Below are 21371 nucleotides of genomic sequence, written 5' to 3' on the forward strand. Positions count from 1 at the left end.
TGCAAGTGGGGGGCTGGTTTCATAAGTTCCTGAGTAATGCTGGCTTTGATCTCACTTCCAGAATTTGGACCTGACACTCACCCTTCAAAGTCATGGCTTCTTTTTCTTTAATTGTTGTTGTTGTTGTTGGTGGTGGTGGTGGTTGGTGAGGTGTGTGTGTGTGTGTGTGTGTGTGTGTGTGTCTTCCTGCTCAGTCTGTAGAATGTGACTTGTACTATGTTTTCAAGGCAGACAGACCATCTGGTACAGGAGTATGTGTTGGTGTGCTCTATCCACCCTCTCCACTTTCAATATTCCTTGGTGGTCCCTATGTCTCTGTCTAGGTTTGAGGCCCCCTAGGTTTAACTCCACAGTAGCATGTCTGTTGGTGTCATCCTTGGGTTCAGTTCATGTTTAGCTTGGGATTCTTAAAAACCTATCTATGTTCTATATTAAATGAGAGAAGAAAATCATATGGCCTAGCATCATATGGTTAAAAAGTAAAAGAATTGAAGAATAAGATGGCACTATAGTGTGGCTAGAAAAATCCCAAATAATATTCAGATGACATATTAAATTTAATAATTGATATAAACAGATTGATAGATATAGGCTTGATATGTAAAGCTCATACAATGTGCAGCATTGTATGCAGACATGATGCCACTTTATGTAACGGATTTGAATATTCATACATTTTCGAGGACCTTGGAAATAATCTCCCATAAATACCAAAGTAAAAGCATAAAGCATTAAAACAGCATCACTTATAATAACATGAACTTTTGAAGCACCAGGAATATGACTGTAACAAATTACATGTAAGACTTCTACAGATAAAACCTTGCTGAAAGAAAATTCAGCTCTAAGTTAATTGAAGAATGTTTATGGATCAAAAGACCCAACTCTGGGGAGCAGAAGATGTAGCTTAGCAGCAAAGAGCACTTGCTACCCATGTGGAAGACTGGAGTTTGGTCCCTAGCACTTACATCACGTGGCTCAAGGCTGCCTGAAAATCCAGCTGTAAGGGATCACACACCCTCTCTTAACCTCTGTGGGTACCTGTGTTCACATGCACATATGCGCACACAGATACACACACACATACAGACAGAAAGAGAGAAAGAGAGAGAATCATAATTTGAAATAATGTATTTTTTTAAAGGGCTGAATTTTTATCAAGACAAGTTTTTTTCCAAGTTGGCTGATAATTTAGCACAACCCTTTCCCCCAAAATGGCTGTATGCTCAGCACCAATATAAAATTAATTGTGACATTTGTATGGAAGTGTTAGATATTGAAGACTTTACACTACCCAATAAGATATGGCACCTTATTTAAGGCAGAAAGGTGAAATGTTGAAAGAGTTATCTAGATCAATAAGAATGGAGAGTCCAGAAGCAGAACCAAACAAACACTGATACTTGATTAATGAAAACGATGAGATTCCTCCCCCCCTTTAAAATAGTGTTGTGGCATCTTAAAGTTGCAACCCATGATGCACATTCCACACCAAAAGTTAAACTATAAATTTAAATGTGAAAGTTAAAGCAACAAAGAGGTGATGGAGAAAATAGATTATCTCATGAGCAAGAAGTGGGGTAAAATTTCTCAGATAAGACACTAAAATGTTCTAACCATAAATTAAAATCTGCTATAGTGTGAAATAATGTTTTATAGATCTCTAAGCCAAAAGCAAGAGAGTAAAAGAACAAGATACAGAATGAGGAAGACTTTTATAATCTATGTATCTGAGTGGCTCTTATCCATTATATAGGAAAAGCCTTTTTCAACATGATTTTTAAAAGTCAGACAACCCACTAGCAAAAATGCCTTTGACAAGGTGTTTTATGAAAGAGAAGACGGCTCGAGACAACGTAAGAAAGCTACACAACTTTTCCATCAGCAGGAAACCAAGTGACTGGCAGTCTAAATGAGAATGCTTTTTGAAAGCATAAAGGCATTGATAATTATGCCAGTAATCAGGCGTAAGCCAAGGTAAATAATTCTTCTGGCTATCAGAGACGTAGTATTTTCACTATCAGATACTATCACACGGTTCCCAGAATTGTTAAAATGAGAACAAAACAAAGCAAACAAACCTCAGATGACACTGAACAGTGGTGGCGTAAGGCAGCTAAATGTTTCTGCTATTGTAAATTGGTTTTTAAAAATTGCTCTGGGAAGCCTTTTGGATATGTCCACTGAAACTGACATGCCTGCAATCCAGCAACTCTATTACAGTTATTCACAAGAAGTCATTCACGTGTGTATGAAGATTGCACAAGAATATTCCTAGGAACATTATTTGTGATTACACTGGGGACAAGTCAGTGGTCCACGGGAGTGGAATGAATTGGCAACATGACATTCAGACAGGGGAACACGATGCCACTGTGTAACACAAGCCAAAATGAGTAAAGCACAAAATTATAATATTATAGAAAAGAAGCCAGACCCCCAAGAGTACACAGTTAGTGACTCACTTTAAATCAGCTTTAAACGAAGCATCCTAGTTTGGGTTGGCTGAAGTCAGGGCGCTGGTTTGGGGGTTAGAAAAGGACCATGAAGTGACCTGACTTTCTGTGTCTTGATTACAGTGCACTTTGTGAAAACCTGGCAGACCTTATCTTTATGCCTTTTGTGTTTCTCTAGATGCTTATTCATATTTATGATAAACAGACTATTTTTTTTTCAAAAAGATATCAAATATAAAATTAGCTTTCCAGGTCCATACTTTAAAGTACATAGTTCTGAACTCTTAATTTAAAAATAAGTAGCTCTTAACTTTTAGCAAATATTTAAGATCTCATCATTGCTATCTTATTTTCTGGTTAGAGTGATAGGATGACACTTTCTCACTGGAAGCAAAGGTCGTATTAACTCACTGGGGCCCTTTCAGCCCCAGTAGCCCCTCTCTGGCCACTAAGACAGGAAACTTGTCCTCAAATGCCTCGTGTGATACTTGGACTGACTTCTGTAGAGCTCAGAGATCTTCTGGATCCTCTTGTTTATTTTTAATTTCCCAGTTTCTGTTAAATTTTTGTTATGGGATTTTACAACATTCATAACAACTTAGCAAAATGAAAAATCTGCAGTCCCGGGCTGGAGAGGCAGCTCAGCCGTTAAGAGCACTGTTACCTCAGCGGACCCAAGTTCAGCTCCCACCCCCACGTCAGGTGTCTCCCAACCGCTTGTAACCCCAGTTCTGGGGTGTGACACCCTTTTCTGGCCCCCACACACATTCACAGCACATTCCCACACCCATGCACAGAGTCATAACACACAACTTCAGATAATAGAAGCGAATCTTTAGAAGACGCAGTAGTAACAGTCAATGCGCATCTGACACATTTCATTATAGGTTCAAGAGTTCCCACCAGTGGGTCTGCCCAGCCAAAGGCGAACACTGACCACTGGCTTACATAAAGCGCACCGATTGCCCAGGCTCGACTGTAGAGCGCTTGTCTGGTGCCACACGTGTGGCCCACTTCTCTGCTGTTGCAAGGGTTGCGGTAGTCAGGTTGGTTGGCTGTTTGTCTGGTTTATGCTGAATTTGAATTTGATCTTCTTGTATTGCTCATTGTGACATAATAAAAAAGAGAGTGAGTGGGTTTTTTGTTTGTTTGTTTGTTTTTTTCCCAAACATACTGATTTTATTAAGAATGCCCAGGGTTTCTTTTTTTTTCACAGAAAATGTGGTCTTCAAAACCTACCAGCAAATTAAGAATATTCATGGATTAATGGACCAGAGTACACTGTGACCAAAATGTAAAAAACATAAAATATGGCCAAAGACTTAGTAGTACACATTTGAAACTAAGTCTTTAGTTCTGTTTACCGTTCACATCTCGGGTAAAAACGCTGATGTGCTTTTTTTGAGCTATGCAAGCCTGTTTTCTTTAAAGGCCCGCCCTTTACTGTGTCACAGCCTCTTTACTCATCGGTATTCATTCATTCATTCATTCATTCAAAGATTAGATCGCAATGGCTGTCACAGCACTCTGTTATAGAAGGCTATGGAGTGAAGCTGGTGAGTTCAAGATTAGTCTGGGTAACGGTTTCAGATCCTGTCTCAACTAATTTTAGATCACAGTATTGAGAAATAACTTTTCAACCGGTGGCTAATATTTGGTGATAATTAACTCCTTTTTCCTGCCCTAGGCGGACCAGATATCTGGTTTTCACATAAGATCGGTTCTCTGTGTCCCTATTTGGAACAGCAGCCACCAAATAATTGGTAAGATGTTACCCACATGACTAACTTCTTTGTGATGCCACAGACACCTTTCTTTAAGACAGAAACCGGGCCCGAGTATTTCTATGAAATCCCCAGTTTGTGTGTGTGTGTTGCCCTTGACCTCTCTCTGGCTAGCCTGGGGCTCATCACACTTCTTCCTCTGCCTCCCAAATACTAGGATTTGCAGGCTCATATCACCAGGTCAGTATATTCCACATTTCTATGCCTAGAATTTACAAAGCTATGTCTCCATACTGTTCTACAATTCCATAAGAACAGACTACTAACCAAAGGACAAGGAGGAAATATCTATTAATCTCAAAACACTCATAAATTCTGAAGTTGGAAGGGGTCTCAGAAGCCTACCAACTGAACATTGCAATTTTTATATCACATACATTTCAGAACAGATGGAAGGAGAGAGACAGATAGACAGACAGGCAGAAACAGAGACAAAGAGAGACAGACAGAAACAGAGAGGTTGAAACAGTCACAGAGTATCAGTTATTGAATGGATCAAGCTTCAACTTGAGGTGCCCTAGGTTTCTCATGATGTCTTTGTCCATGCCTGAGCTTTAGAGCAAAGAGTGGGTGCAAAGGTTCTGGATACATCTGAACATGCCCCTGAGCTGGCATGTCTCTGAATAGACACTTTCCCCACAATAAAGAAAACGCAGGCAAAAGCAGCTGCCAACATTTTTTCCCTGCCTGCCATTTCCCTGTACCTCACGAAAACACAGTCAGATCTTGACATAGTGACACATACCTGAAATCAAGCAGGTCGGTAGTAGAGGCAGGAAGAGGTCAAGGTCATCCTCAGCTACACAGCGAATTCAAGGCCATCCTGACAGTATAGGAGACCCTTTGTCAAAAAGCCCAAACCCAAACCAACAGAAAAACTCAGTCAGGAAAAGTAGTGAATACAGAAGCCCAGGCAAAGGAAGAGTTTACGGCTAAGCTTAAGCAATCATAAAGGAGAGCAGCTTACCTAAAACCACAATGAAAATGAGGTGTTTTTTTTTCTGGTAAGAGATGTAAAGTGAGGGATGTATTTGATACATAGTATATATTTTGTTTCTCTACTACGGAACCAGTGACTTGGTACTCTGTGCATGTTCTTGAGGCCTGTTTTTAGTTTCTTTGTTCGTTTTTGAGACAGGGTCTTATGTGTCCCAAGCTATGACAAACTTACTGTGTGGCTAAGAATGACCTTGAACTTTTGGTCTTGGCTCTGTCCTGAGTGCTGAAACTGCAGATGTACGTCACCACACCCAATTTATGTGGCCCCTCTTGCTTTCTAGGCAAACACTGTACCAACTGAGTGTACTTGCAGCCCAAGTCCTACATTTCAAAAGGACTTCCCCCCCCATTGGACTGTGTAACTTGGCATGAATATATTAGTATATTATTAAGCATCAAGAAGAATATTCTAGGCTCTTGGAATCCGAGCCTGAACACAAAGTGGAATTAACTTATATCATATATAAAGCTTTAAATATGTATGTATTTAAAGGAGGGGAAATGTCCATAAAAAACAGTTGCGCATTGATTGAATGGGAATCTCACACACAGCCCTGCGCACAACCCTGGTGATAAACATCTACCATCACTTCAAAGTTAGGGCTGCAGTTTTCCTGTTCTATGGGAAAGCCGTTTCCTTTGTTTATATGTTGTTGAGAATATGATGAGTTAGCTCACCAGTCAGAAGTTAGGTACTTAAAAAAACCCATAGGCTTGCTTTAGAATCATCACTATTTTTATTTGCTTGTTTCTATTAAATGAAGATACAAGCTATCAGCTTTCAAGGATTGAAGTTCCTTTTTTTTTTTTTTTTTGCATTCTAGAATTCATATGCCAACACATGTGGTATAATGCTGGGAATGGGAAAAAATATATATATATATATATATGGAGAGAGAGAGAGAGAGAAAGAGAGAGAGAGAAAGAGAGACAGGGAGACAGAGAAACTGAGAGAGACAAGAGATGGGTAGATATAGATAGACAGATAGATTCAGTGATTTCTGTAAAACTGTGTATCTATATTCTAATATACTTGCCAACTCTGTCACACCTCCAGTGTGTAGAGTTTAAACTGAGTATGTTAAGTCACTCACAAAATCAGCTGTGGCACACTCTGTCACAGTGACACAATGCCCAGTGCTGACAATGACCACCGTCCCCACCTTTCCTCAACAGGGGTTGCTCAAGTGCTGAACAGACTTGATGGGAAACCTTTTGATGATGCAGACCAACGGCTTTTTGAGGTGAGCAAGTAAATTTATAAGCCGAGAACCAGAACTGAACCATGGACAGTTTCCTTGCCCACCTTTGTCAGGATAAACATTGATTGTTTTAATATAGTTAAAAGGTGTACCAGAATCTAGAGGAAAATTTAAAGACTATATAAATGTGTAGCCAAGATTTGATTGTGTTTTCACTCATTGGATTAGCTTGTAGCTTTTGAGCATTTCATCTTGGTTTTATTGCAGAAATACTCCCACTGCAGCCTAGTATTACCGTTCCTGTCTTAGCCACACAACTTTGATCATGAAACCCTTAGGCAGCCCTCTAGTTCACAAAATTCTGTCCCTTCTGACTCCAGCAGAAGAGGTTGGCTTTGATGTGCCTTTTCACAGACTGTGCCAGAATCTACTCTCCACCCCCCATCTATCATTTTTTTTTCTTATTCCATCTTTTTAGTAGCTAATACTAAATTTGTCTTGTTGACCTTAGCTCTTATCTTAGTTCTTGTGGTTTTTCTTACTTTACTTCTTGCCCAAAATATTTCATAGCCTCACTATTAAAAGGGGCTCCTTTTAGTTAAATAAAATAGAATAAGAAAAATCAGCCTACTGCCCAAATAAATTAAGACACATTTAAACACATTGTAAACTTTCAAATGTGCAAAGTTATTTCCTCGCGATGTCATTAAAGAAATGATTTTTTTTCTCATGTGCATTTGTGAACTATAAAGTTCTTACATGACAATAGTAATTAAGGATTTTAATGCACATTTCCCTGAGGCCCACCTCTGAGCACAGTGAAATTATATTTTCGGAACTGTCTCTGGTGACTGTCTGCTTTCATATTAGCTTTTGGCTGTGAGTTATTACAGTTTTTAATTAACAGGCTTTTCGTGTCCTAGGCTTTCGTCATCTTTTGTGGCCTTGGTATCAACAACACAATTATGTATGATCAAGTGAAGAAGTCCTGGGCGAAGCAGTCTGTGGCTCTTGATGTAAGTACAGTATCCTGTCAGCATCCCATGCTGACAGGCCTTGACTGTATGAGATGAAAACTGGTCCTGTTGAAGCCTGAGATGCTCTCCTCACTGAGTCTTAATTACTTTATGGTCTTGGGTTCAACTGGGCAACAAACGGAAACTCTGTCTTGAAACCATCCAGTGTTGCCTGTTATATCAGGGAGTTTTGGGATTCCTGAGAGCCCATCCCTACGCATCGCACCATCCGATAGAGATTTTCATAGTTTATTTCTTAAGTAGAGATAAGTCAAAATAACTTGTCACTGCTATAATCCCAGCCCTTGGGAGGCAGAGGCTAGAGGATAAGTTTGAGGGCAGTCTGGGTTCCGTACCCAGACCCTGTCTCCAACAAACAAGTGAGAACAATTGCCAGGACTTAAATAGATCATGAACTTGAATATATGTGCGTGCGTGCGTGCGTGTGGGGGGGTGTGCACAACCTTTATTACCACAGAGGGTAAACCTGGCTCTGAAGACATGTAGCCCAGATCTGCTTCCCCATGAATACCTGTATACATACTTTCTACCAAGAATTGCATTCTGGTCTTTGCATATGCCCAGACCCATGGTGTTCTGTGAATCACAGAGGCTGATTTTGACAGAAGACTTATTTTTTTCTCAGCGTTTTCTCCATAGATGGTACCTAAGATTTTGTTTCACCTAAGAAAAACTTATAAAGTGGGGAAGATAAATATGAGTGCTAAAATGTCAGTGATGTATGTATGTGCACTCTTCAGGATGTTCTGGATACCAAGCCGACGCAAGGAGAGAGAGAAAACTGGAGGGACGTTTGAGATAACTTGCAGATCTTAAAGACAACGTTGTTACCTAATCTGTCTGCATACCTTTTCTTCCTGTGTGGAGCATGGATTCTGGAATTACAGAGTTTCCTCACTTTTTTTGTAGTGCCTGGCAGGGTCCTGAGCACAAAGGACAGATCTGTGCACTGTTCATCAGGTGGAGGGAGGGGAAAAGGAAAGATGGTAGATGGAAGAGTAAGGGATTGAGGTAAGGGATTTCTCCTGAGAAGGAATTGCTTTGTTTCTATAACCCATGTTTATAGTGAGGGCTACAGACACTACCTGTAACCAATAGGTGAACTGAAAACATATAGCCAATGTATAAGAGTCACTACTAAACTAGACATGGTGGCACACACCTTTAACCCGAGCATCAGGAGGCAGGGGCAGGAGGGCATCTGTGAAACTGAGGCCATCCTGGTCTACGTGGTAAATGCCAAGCCAGCCTGGGCTACATAGTGAGATCATGTCTCAGAAAGAAAGGAAGGAAGGAAGGAGAGGGATGGAAGGAAGAAGGGAAGGAAGAGGAAAGAGAGGGGAGGGGGAGGAAGGAAAAAAGAAGGGAGGAAAGGAGGAAAGGAAAAAAATGAGTCACTACCTGCGGGCTAAGGAGACGGCTCCAGGGGAAAGGCACAGGCCAGAGTACAGACCCCCAGAGCCCTCATGAACGCTGGACGCCGGGTAGGCTTGGCAGCGCCTATAATTCTATCCCTCAATGACCGTAGCAGGGCTTTCCTTGGGCAACGCTTCTGGCCAGCCCAGCGGAACTGGTGATCACCAGGTTCAGTACTGTTGGTCCTCTGTGCGCATGCAGGTACACACACCCACACACATACCCATACACGTGCGACATGCACGCACAGCACACGCACTAACACAGAATCACCGCTGGAGCCGGAAAGTCTGTTGTTATGCGGTGACTCGGTTGTGGGATTGCAGTGACGTAACGCCCGTGAGGGTGTTAATGAGCTGTTAGACTCAGTAGTGTGTTTACTGCTGAGAGGCGACTGGAGGAGGAAAAAAGGGCGTGGATTTGAAGCGGCAAATGCTGAGGTGTCTCCTTAACTTCCTTTTTTTAACAATTAGTAATTTATATTTTTTATTTTAAAAGATTTATTTATTATGTATACAATGTTCTGTCTGCATGTACACCTGCACGCCAGAGGAGGGCACTAAACTGTTAAATCCCAGTATTGCCTCCTTGGCATCCCTCCAGCTGGCAGCCAACCTTCAAGTCACTTGGTGCTTGTAACTGGGCGGTCCCACCCTACGCCATAGGTATGGATCCATTGCAAGAGTTCTTGTCTTCAGCACTTAAAAAGACAGAGCTACCAAAGTCAGGCTCAGGTGTGACATTTTCATGTACTGTGATGTATTAACTTCTGAGTGAACATACATTAAATTTGTGTCCTTATAAATAATGCACATGAATATGAACCAATGCAATATTTTTGTAAGGTTTTTTATTAAAATATGCATATATATATATTTAGATTATTTATAAGAAGCTTAGTTCCATAAAGGATCTGAGTTACTTTATAATACTATAAATGGTCTAGCAAAAAAAAATTTAAGCAGTAAAATAACAATAACAGCCAAGAGATAGAGAGAAAACCAGAGGGGACAGAACCAAACACATACAGGGTTATTCTTATAGTCTCAATCCTCCTGCATTAGGACGTGGTCTAGCCCTTTCTCATGTTCCATTGCAGCCAAGGAAAGATTTCCCATTCAGCCTGACCAGACTGGTCTCATATTTTTATATGTTCCTTTTGGTCTTGATTCTATGTGAATTTTCCAAAGAAGGCAGTCTTTAAAAATAGTTCTTTTATTCCTTGGCCTCTTATTTTTCACAACAACAAGAGTGATAGAAAGAAAGCCACCCCTCAGGCACCCTATAAGCCTTCCCTTTCAGGAAGAGAGCACACATGTTCTGGGCACTGGCAGCCTGTAGGAGGGTATCTCTCCTGGAGTTCAGGAGAATCCAGGGAGACAGCACAGGGCTGTTCTGTCTTTTAAGCATCCTTTCCCCAAGGGGGAAAAATATAGTAAAACATGGTGCCTCTTAAAGTAAGTATTTTCCCCATCAGTCCTTATAAGTGAGGTTGGCACAATCTCCAGTACAATCAGAGTCCCTGAAAAACTGGCCTTCTCTTCTCCTTCCCTCCTTCCTTCTTTCTTTTTTAACAGAATATGGCTTTAACTTATTCCACCTCCTCAAAAAGAGACTGATTTACATGCATTTCTTTAATGCTAGCTCTTAATGTCTAGCTTTTAAATTGTTTTGATTTAAAACTTATCAAATTATACAAATTATTTGCATATATTTAAATATATCTCTTTATTATTTTGTTCCACTGCTCTGGAAAAAAAAAATCTTCCCAGATTTTATTGCTTTAAAGATACTTCAAACATTTCTTTCACTTTGCCCTAAGGGGCTGATGGCCTCAGCCACACCAAAAGCAGGATAGGTGGAAGACGGCGCTCGTGTTTGCAGACACCTGGTTCTAACTTAGGTTTAGTCCTGGCTGCATAGCTGCAGACTGTGGACACTCCATAAAAGTTCCTCGTCACTTCATATGGCAAATGAGCATAAGAAAGTACTTTAACACTTAAGTTACGTTACATGGGGGCAGTGTGTAGAGGTGGCATTCAATGATGGCAGACACACTTGGTCCTCTCTCTTCCCTGGCTCTACAACTGTGAACTCAGCCATGATGGAAAGATCCTGGAAACTTCCATCTCTTGTACTGCGTCACCTCAGGTGAGCGATGGAGAGATGACAGCCTGTATGAGGTTGCAAGGCTTATACACAAGTACTGAGCCATATTAGAGACAGCACCCAAGGAGCTGAGGATTTGTTCTGAGGGAGAAGGGTCATTGAACCAGAGCTGTGGAAGAGCTCTGGTTAGCTGTTTGCATGGACCCGGTGCGGTACTGTCCTTGATCTCCACTGAAGTCTGTCTGCTCACCCTCAGGCTAATCTAAGGCTGTGCTGGCTGGGGGCCATGACTCCTTGCCTGTTTGATGAGGCAGATCATGTCCAGCTTTGAACTTGAGTCCAAAATAGAATACTTCATTCTTTGATTCAGGTTTTGCAAACTACATTACAGTGTACCCTGGCACCATTGCTGTCCACCCTGGCACCATTGCTGTTCACCCTGGCACCACTGAGGTGTGGCTATTTCAGAACACTCTGCTTCCTCCGGACAGGCCCCGTGTTACCATGTGTGCCTCTGCAGACAGGCGTGGGGCCTGGAAATGACAACCTCATATCCAAGGGTGAAGCCACCAGAGAAGGACGGAGTGAGGATAGGAGTCTCTTCCCATTGCCACATGCTGGAAACCTCCGTTCTTTGCAGTTACAAGCCACCGAAGGTGAAAGGCAGAAATGCAAACTACAAACCTCCTGCTTTTCTGGCTTTTAAAAACGTAATGGCTAATGTAATACCTAGGTTTTCTTTAACAACTGAGCTATCAATCCAATTATTTTGGTGACTGCTTTTCTGAATTTCTCATAACTTCGTTATAAAATTCTGTTGTTAAAATCCTTTTACTAAATATGTAGCATTAGTACTGCAGAGTTCTCAAATGCTCTTTCAGCAGAGTGACGGAACAAAGAAAGAAATTACAATCATCTTAACAAATTTACTTTTATGTTCACGATTTCCATTCTGTGCAAGCAGCCAAAACCTCAAGAAACGCTATTTCTGAAGGTTCATATTTTTCCAGGCGGAGGTCCTAAGAACAAAGGAGGAACTTTACCTAAAGGCCAGTGTGCAGAGAAAGTACAACAGGAGTGAGATGTGGGGTGGTGTGTTCTCATTCGGAGCATCAAGGATTGTCCTTCAGGGGGTCCTTCACAGTTATTGCAAATGAAGCCTCACCTAATACAGATGAGAATATTTCCCGGAAGTGTAAGTCCGGGTGGTGAGGACTGCCTCATGCAGTCTCACCGTCAGAGTGAGGAGAGGAATGAGGGTCGAACAGAGAGCGAGGAAAAGGCGGATGCAGTCAGGAGGCAGGCACCATTTATACCAGCTCCCCAAAGCCTCTCCCGTCTGTTTCTTCCTTCCCAATTTTCACAGCAGCCGTCCTGCTTAAGGGCCTCATTACCTCTTGGCTGGGCTATTGCAGTCCGCTTCTACCTGTTCCTCCTAAAACACGGTTTAGATTGCCTCACTCGCCTACTCACAGACCTTAAATTTCTCCCCTGCTACCTATCAAAATACAAATGTCCTGGCCTCTGGGGCCCCTGGAAATCTCAAACCAAACCCCTTTCCTTCCCGTGGCTCTCCTTTCTCTTCTCAGAGAATTTCATGCTACTTACCCACTCAGAAATTCATAGCCTACAAACCAGCCACCTGCCTCCCTGCCATCTGATCCTTCTCGTCCCCTCAACTTTCATTATTCTCTGCCCCAATTCGGCCGCCCCACTCAGGACGACCCCGTTGGCGTGCTTTAGATGCACTCCAGAAAACTTCTAGTCTCGTGGCTGCCATGCTTTTGTCCTGCACTATACCCCTGTGTTTTCCTCTGCCTGAACGTGTGTGCCCTGAAGTGTGTGATTACGTTTTATTCCACCACCCTAGCCTTTTTTTTTTTTTTTTTTTACATAATTGGTACTCAGTAGAAATGCACTGAATACATGGATGCATTTGTGCTGCCCTCCCATTTTGGTCTTCCAGAACAAGAGTCCAAAAGGGGAAAACTGTGACCCTTTTAAGGCTGATGACAACGGGAAGGGGAGTGAGTCATGCTTAGTAGAAATCTTGGTGCCCCCGGATGGGCAGAGCGCCTCCCCCGTATTCTGCACACTGTGGGCAGAGTTGGTCTTGTGGGGAAGGCAAGGAGGAAGGTAGGGAAGGTTTCTCTCCAGACACTGCGCCCATGGGCTGCGTCCTTCCATTAGAGCTAAGGAGCCAACCTGGATTCCCGGTTTAGGGGAAGAGATGGTCCTCCCACGAGGCGTCTCCTAAACGCTAAGGAAAATTTCCTCTGGCTAGGCGATTGAAAGAGCTGGACTCCTAGGATGTGACCAGATGCTAATGGCAGCTTCTTCTCTTGACCACTCCCCTTGAGCCAGATGTTACCCCTGGATGAAGGCTCTTATACACCGACATGTTGGGTATCTGTAAGTTGCCTTCTTTCCTGCAGTTAGAAGCCTGTTGCCAAGAGAGTTTATAAGGAGCTTCTTTTCTTTTCTTCCTTCCTCCCTCAAACAGGCTCAGGCTCAGAGGTGGGGTGGAAGGGCAGAGCCTTTGGGAGAGGTGTTGTCCTCCCTGTTCATGACAACGATGCAGTTGTTCGCACATACTGTCCAGGCAACTTTTTTTTGTTTTACTAATTTATAATTGTGGCAAAAAAATAAGCACGACGGGGAGTTTATTATTCCAACCGCTTGTAAGCGGTTCGGTGGCTCTAAGAGCTTCAGGTTGTTATACAGCCCCCACCGGCGGCTTTCTCCCAACCTGACGCTTCATCCACAGCATACTAGCTCAGCCCCCTGTCACCCATGGCAACCACCATTTCCCTTCGTCTGTGACTCTGACTTTGCTAGGAAACTCGTGCGTCCCCTTTGGACTAACTTCACTTAATGTGTGGCCGCTGCTGTTTTAGCTACTGAGGAAAGACAAAGACTATTTATTGTGCTCCAGTAGAAAACAGGGATAGGCATACAGCATACCAAGACAACTTCATGGTAAGGTCCCATAAAGGAAACAGCAGGGCGCTGAGCAGAGAGTGAAAATCAGAGAGCAAGTCCTGGGCAGTCTGAAGAGGTCTGTGTCAGCTTTTGTCGCAGTGACAGAATATTTAAGGGAAACAGCTTAGCGAAACCCGCCCACGGTTCCGGACATTTCTCAGGAGTCTCTTGGCTCTGTCGGTTTCACCTGGATGAGGCAGAGTATTGCCACCAGGAGCGTGCGGTACAGAAAGCGGCTCTCCCCGTGTGAGTCCAGGAGCCAAGAGGAGAGAGGAAAGGAACAGAGACCCAACATCACCTTCAACGCCCCTGTGACCTGCTTCTCCAGCTCCATCCCTCTCTCCTAAACTCTCTGCACCTCCCTGCAGCGCCACCACTAGAACAGTTAACCCATAAGCTTTTGCGAGGTTTTCCAGTGCCAAACTGTTGCTTCCAAACCCCTTTGCCTAGTGTGGTCTTTGCTCTCGGTGTAATGCAGGTTTGTTTGTTTCCTTGCGTCTTTTGAAGCCTAAGCATGAGATTGCTGGGAGGTAAGGGCCCGTGCCTGAGGTCGGTATCAGGGTACGTTCTCACGGGTTTTCAAGACTAACTCATAAGCCTTTTGCGCGCCCGGGGCCTCCGTCAGCCCACCAACGACCTCGGGAAGGCTCTTGGTTTGGTCGTATACACAGAAAGGGCGAGCAAGCCGATGCGCTCAGCTCCGCAGCACCCAGCGAGGAGGGCAGACCCAGGGTGTTCCCTAGGTCGGGTCCCACCAGAGGCTGGATCCCATACCCAGAGCTGTGTCTGTGCGGCTGGCTGCCTCCGTTCCCCTAGGGCTTGCACAAGACACGGCGCACAGGCTGCGCGCAGGAAGTCTTTTTCTGAATGAAATCAAGCACAAGGGAGTGCAGGCAAGGATCATAATCGTAACGTACAGGAAGAATCTCCTTCCAGCACACACTGCGGGGCAACGCGCGTGGGTATTGATAGTAACAGTTACAGCGTCTCCTGTCCCCACCCTCATTCAGGGCTCTAATTGCAATGACCCTCCCCTCCCACCCCCCAGATGAAAGCTAATTCCCCAGAAGCAGGTGTCATTCGGTAGACAGGGGACTGGGATGAGGTTAATTTTCTGATTAGTGCAAACGCCAGGCCTCTAGGAGAGCGCTCTGACAACAGAGTAGGAACAGCGCCCTCGTGGGGCTTCTCGAAGAATAGCTCTTGCCCGTCTTTAAGCACTGCAAAGCTAGCTTCGTTTGTTTTTTTCCCCCAATACCATTGCATCTGTCTAATAACTGACAAAATTTCTCAGATTCTAGATTCAGTCTTAGGAACGTTTTCACTTATGTGCTGTGCAAAGTGGAAGTCCTGCCAGCCTTTCGCCAGATACTATTTTAAGTAAACTCTACTTTTAGAACTTTTTTTTTCACTTTTCATTGTATTTTATTTTAAAGATTTGCTCCTAATTATGTGTCTGCGTATATGTGTGCATGAGTACGGGTGACTACGGAGGCCAGAAGATGGCACTGGGTCCCCTGGGGCTGGCGTTGCTGGTGGTCGTGTGCCGCTGGCCGTGGGTGCTGGGAAGTGAACGTAGGTACCCCCATTCAGCATCTTACGTTAGCCCAGTATGTCCGCTGTAGTGAACTGACATGGCTGCACCACTGTTTCCTAGAGCCCTACTTCATTCAGCTTTCCTTGTGGGTTTTTTTTTTTTGAGGGGGGGGTAGTAATTTTATTATTTTTTTCTGAGGACATGTCCATGCCATGGGCCACAGTATAACGCTCCACATAATTTCAGTCTATGAGAAGACAGAGGCTGCGGAGCCAGCGACCACTGTGCTGTGTGAGCAGCTCGGGACGGACCCCGGTACCACATGAAGCATGTAATGAGAGCTTTATCATAACTGGTCTGCAGAGAGAGCAACCTCCAAGCGACAGTGGGTGAGCCAGGCAATTTTGAAAGACAGTTCTCAGGAATGCTCCAGGGAGAAGGAAAGCTTCGGGTGGACGTGGAAAGGACTGCGGCTTCTCAGGGCAACAGGACATCCCTGCACAGCAGGAGAGAGGCAAGCACAGGGCTGCAGAGGGCAGGTCACGGAAGTTAGGTGGTGTTACATGTCGGGACTCGAACTTGACTCTAAGAACAATGGAGAACGATTGAGGAGTCTTCTGCAGGAGGGGAGTGTGATTCGTTTGACACTTTGGAGGAAGCATTCTGCTGTCTGCAGAGAGATTAATGTTGGTTCTTTATAAACACAGCTGTGTGTCTAACAAGAAGTTGACTGTGTTTTCACTTTATTTCCTGCTGAACGTTTGGTGGATTTCCCAAATCAAATCCATCTTTATAGGATTTGTCGGCACTGCTGTGGTCTAACGAATGTGCTTCAGGACTCTGGACTGAGTCCCCAAACACAGCAGATGTTTGGAATAATGAAACATGGTTCCCATGGAAACCTTAGGAAGTCACTGTTACTTGCCTGCACGTGTCCTGGCATGTTTGGAATTTTTTCCTTCACTGGGTTGTTTTTCCATTATTTTGGTTCTGTGGTATGATGTTTTGGGTCCTTATGAGAGGGTTTTATTAACTGGATGTCTGGGAAGCCCTGTGTAACATGCCCTATGGAATGATCTCATAGAACCTTTACCAAAGCACATGGAGAAGACAGCAGGATTCCCACTTGACCAATGACCAGATGGAGGCTCAGTGCGGTCTAGGGACTTGCTGAGATGGGTTTTGTAGCTGGCTAAAGCATCCGGATGCAAACGCAGGTCTGGGTTTCAAGGGCCCATGTGATCAGCTGGTGCACAGAGGGTTGTCTGGGGACTGCCTTCCCAGTTGCAAGGCTGCGCTCACCCCTGGGACCAGGTGGCCATGATGGAAGTGAGGTGGGAAGCATCTTGGAAGTCCTGCCTTGCACCGCAGGGAGCACATGATGATGAGGACAGTGACTCAGGACACTGAGGAAGACACACTGATTTTAAAAAGTAAGGGGAACGAAACGCCCTTGGAAATGTACTCTCTCCTCTTCCTGAACCTCCTTGAAAAGCACTAGCTTACCTTCAAGGAGGTTTACAGTGCAGTCTAGAACTAGGCCAGGTTCTCCACCACGCTCCAGCAACTCAACCTTGAATGCAGTTCTGTCTAAATCTAATTGTAACTCCTAAATGAGCTGAGCCAGGTTGGGAAAGAAGACAGCCTCTGTAGCAGAACCGCCTTGCCTTGTAGGATCATCTGGCCATCACTGGTTTGGGAAGCCCGAGTTTGCTCATCCCAGCAGGAAACTAGCATCTATTCTGAGGACCATGTGAAGAATCCTAGTGGTATTTTACACCGAGGTGGAAAGGGGATGATGCTTCCCAAAGGTGGCAACCCACAACAGGAGTCAAGCAGAGGAGGCCGGCACTGCCTGCCTGCCTCCTTCTAGGCCCCTCACATGCCAGTAGCTTGCACATAATAAGCTGTGTGGTTTGCACATTACACACTGTTCATAGCCCTATCTAAAGATGCATAAAGAGGAGGCCAAATCTAGGGAACGGGCCCGTTTGATCCGGTCAGTGAGCTGGGGGCCTGTGGGATGTCTGGGGCAGGGCTGTGGGGTTGAGAATTTAAAACTCAGTCTATGTGATTTTAGGAACTTGGAACATACTTGGATGGCACGTGGTAAGAGATCCATCCTCACAGGGCCTCAGGTTGCCCGTGTCTTAGACAGCTCAGCTCACTGCTCAGCTAAGTATCACACAGGCTCCGGAGAGGCTACTGCACTGAGTGTCTCTGTCCCAGTATTTGCCTTCGGTGTGACTGAAGGTCACGTCAAATCCTTACAAAAGACAAGTGTAACTAATATGTTAAAGCATGTGTGCATATGCTTGTATATGCATTCATGTATGCAGACACATATATTTCCCTATGTGTAGGGAGTTTTGTGGTTTGCATGCAATATATTGGAGATGTTGGGTCTCAGCTGACTGGAGAGGACATAAAATCTCTAAGTGGCCGAACCCTACCTGGAACCAGCTAGTCACTGAACTACAGGCTGAGAGAATCATAGCCTAGCCCTTGTTCTTGATGGAGTTTTATTATTATTATTATTATTGCTGTTACTACTGTTATTATTTCTTCCTGGTCCACAGAGATGTGAGTAAGACACTTCCCACTCCCACCACCATAGAGCTGCCGGCCTCCAGGTCACCCCCACAGTAACAAACTGTGTGTCTTACAATTGTGAGACAGAGCAAGTCCTTCTTCCCTCACGGTGCTTCTCAATAGGCGACTGGTCAGAGTAGCAGAAAAAGTAATCGGTACACAGGGCATTATATTAAACAACTAACGGTAAGAATTAAATAGCTTTATCTGTACTCTCCAGGGGCTATCAGTGAGTGTTTTGTCTCATGATCCCTACTAACTTCTTGAAAGGTCTGAGGTGAGAATCAATCTTCATTAACTTTGTCCATAAAACCCCTTGATATTATATTTAACCTCTGCCCCATTGGGGAGAAGAAAAGCCTGGCATTTGACACCTAAGAAGACATAGCAGAAGGCATCCTGAAAACAAGGTCCTGGAGAAGTCCCCACTGGCTTCTCAATCTGGTAGGTCCTTAGGTCAGATATGCTGATAAGTTCTGTAGCAGCCGAGCCCAGGAAGGTGACCGTCACCTCAACCACAACTACAATAGCTCAGTGCTTCGGTCTAAGGCAATGTCTATCTCTTCCAGCCCCTCCCCTGTCACTGAATGCTACCATGTGACGAGCAAATGTTAAGTTCACAAAGCCTCTATTTTAGTGCATTTGTTTCAAGAGGTGTGGCCATTGGGAAATATTCTTCCATTAGCGATAAAGCTAGGTTTGACCCCCAACAGATCCAACCACAAACCTGTGTTCAAACTACACACATGATTAAGTCCATCTCATACTGTGGGATAAAACTTGAGGCCCAAAGACCGAGAGAAAGAGAGAGAATTGACAAACAGCAGACATTTGTTTTGGGATGTGGCAGACAAGAGATAATATCCTGATTGTCAGGGAATGAGGTTGTTTCTCCAAAAGGGCCTGTCTCCTATGAGTCTGTGCAGTTGACATCAGCCCCGACCTGTGCAGAGATGAAGGAGAAACATCCGCCACTTCTTTGTATAGGGGGGCAATGGCCCCTAACTGAGTGAGCACTTTGGGGTCAGTTAGCCAACATTACTGAGGAAGCTGTCCCTGTCTGCAGGAAGAACTCTACTGCTTGTACTAACCAAAAGCCAAATGGTGATGATTTCTAAAACCGCTATGTTTCTTCTCCAATCTTCTCTTACTCCCCCCGCCCTTACCTTCTCTGCCTCACTGGCCTCCTTATTTGTCCTTGAAAAAGCTAGACACATGCCAGGCCCTTGCACCCAACTTCCTGTCCCAGATATCCTCATGTCCTTCCTGTAATACCCACACACCCATGAAGTTTCCAGCACCTCCCCAAATACCACCACTGACCGGGAACCAGGCCTTCAAAACCCAAGGCTTTGGGGGAAACCTTTCACATTCAAACCAACGTGACCAGTCTAGCCTCTCTTTTGCCTTTTTTTGCTCAGAGCAGTGGTTCTCAACCCGTAGGTAGCGACCCCTCCCAGGGTCAAATGACGCTTTCACAGACCACTGGGAAACACAGATATTTACATTACAATTCATAACAGTAGCAAAATTACAGTTACGAAGTAACAAAAAAAAACTTATGATTGGGGGTCAACAGCGTGAGGAAGTATATTAAAGGGTTGCAGCATTAGGAAGGTTGAGAACCGTTGGCCTAGAGGGAAGTCCCACCCAAGGCCACATAACCTCCATTGTTCCATGGTGCTCTTCTGTAATCAGTGCAAACAATGTGGCTCTCCAAAATGATAAACCCCTCCAGGAGTCCTTTTGATCATGTAAACAAAAACCATGGGGGGGGGATACACACGTAAAATATAAATACATATTCAATACTTGGATATTCAGAAATCCAATATAAAATGAAAGTAGACGATGAATAATTGCAGACATATAAATTGCAGGTTTGGAGAACCTTGGTGCATGTTATGGTTATTTGAGAAATGGCACTAACCAATCCAAGCTTGCTCAGTTAGTCCAAAAGGATGCTGCTCGTCATAACAAACAGAAACAAGGGAGTGAGGAGTTCATAGAAAAGCATTTGCGAGGCTTTAATACAGTTAATAACTTTCATGATTAAGAAAAACAGCCTCGCTTCAAAACAGAATGTAAGAAATACGACAGCCGTGGGAACGGAACACTTATTTTAAAACACGTATAAATTATAGTCCAATATGCATATAGAGAGAGTCACGTTGACTCACACCATCAATCACAAAGGCCTCTTTAATTTCAGTGTTAATGGTTGAGATACTCTGTGACAGACGAGTAGGAACCTAGAAAAATAGAAAAGTCATTACCACGTGAAACTTTTCCAAAGAAAATGCCTGTCTCTTTCATCCTAATGACATTTAAATGATTGAAATGAATAGGCATTTTCTCACAGTTATGTAACAGGAATAAGCCAGCCATTACCCCTCTCTTATAATAACTTTTTCACATGGGCATTAGAATGTGTATAATTAATCCAATAATATCTAATAATCCAATGCTATGTGTACCATATATGTTAGGTATAAACAATACCTGATATACATGCACTATAATTTCACTTGGAGATCTTATCTGCCAAACACAATCTTTATAATACAGACAGGAGTTAGGAAGTAATAAAATCATCAAATTAACCACAAAATCCATATAATAGATCCATGTGCTGGGATCATGTGCTCTGGTCTTAGACACAGTCCCTACCATCATAATTCTAAGTTGCTGTTTGTTTTGTCCATCCTTCATGGTCACCATTCTGGCTCATTATCAAGCGTCCCTGACCCTCATTTTTCAGGTCCCATGGTAGGATTACTTTTCCTCCAGGGTTGGAGTGAAAGGGTCTTGGAACTTGCTCTTTGAATAAGGAAAGCCCACATGGGCTCATATATTTGAATGCTCAGTCACCAGAGAATGGCATTATTTGAAAAGTGTGGCCTTGTTGGAGAGAGTATGCACGTGTGTGGCCTTTGAGGCTTCAAAAGCCCGTGACAAGCCTAGCGTGTCTTGCAGCCTGTAGATCTAGATAGAGCACCTGCTTGCACACATGCTCCCCAACATGATAACTAAACCTCTGAAACCGAAAGCCAGCCCCCAACTAAATGATTGCTTTTATAAGCGCCGCTGTAACCATGGTGTCTCTTCACAGCAATAGAACAGGGACTACGACACTCTGGCTGGTGGAACGTAATTGGAAAAGGAAGGGGTCTCCTCCCCCTTATTCACAATGAAACTGTGCCTTGAGCTAAGAAATTAGACTGAGATCATAAGGCTAGTGGAGTGAAAAAGATGAG

General features: G+C 43.9%; 1 protein-coding gene across 1 annotated transcript in view; it reads left to right on the plus strand.

The window, feature by feature from the left end:
* The window catches only part of Pde11a (phosphodiesterase 11A), a 324698-nt gene that overhangs the window by 168662 nt on the left and 134665 nt on the right, over positions 1–21371 (plus strand). Inside the window, exons 7-9 of the mRNA XM_060390423.1 lie at positions 4144–4219; positions 6416–6483; positions 7365–7457. Of these exons, the coding sequence (XP_060246406.1) occupies positions 4144–4219; positions 6416–6483; positions 7365–7457 (237 nt within the window). The remainder of the gene's footprint in view (positions 1–4143; positions 4220–6415; positions 6484–7364; positions 7458–21371) is intronic.

The sequence above is a fragment of the Meriones unguiculatus genome, chromosome 8 (genome assembly GCF_030254825.1).
Source record: "Meriones unguiculatus strain TT.TT164.6M chromosome 8, Bangor_MerUng_6.1, whole genome shotgun sequence".
Classification (NCBI taxonomy): domain Eukaryota; kingdom Metazoa; phylum Chordata; class Mammalia; order Rodentia; family Muridae; genus Meriones; species Meriones unguiculatus.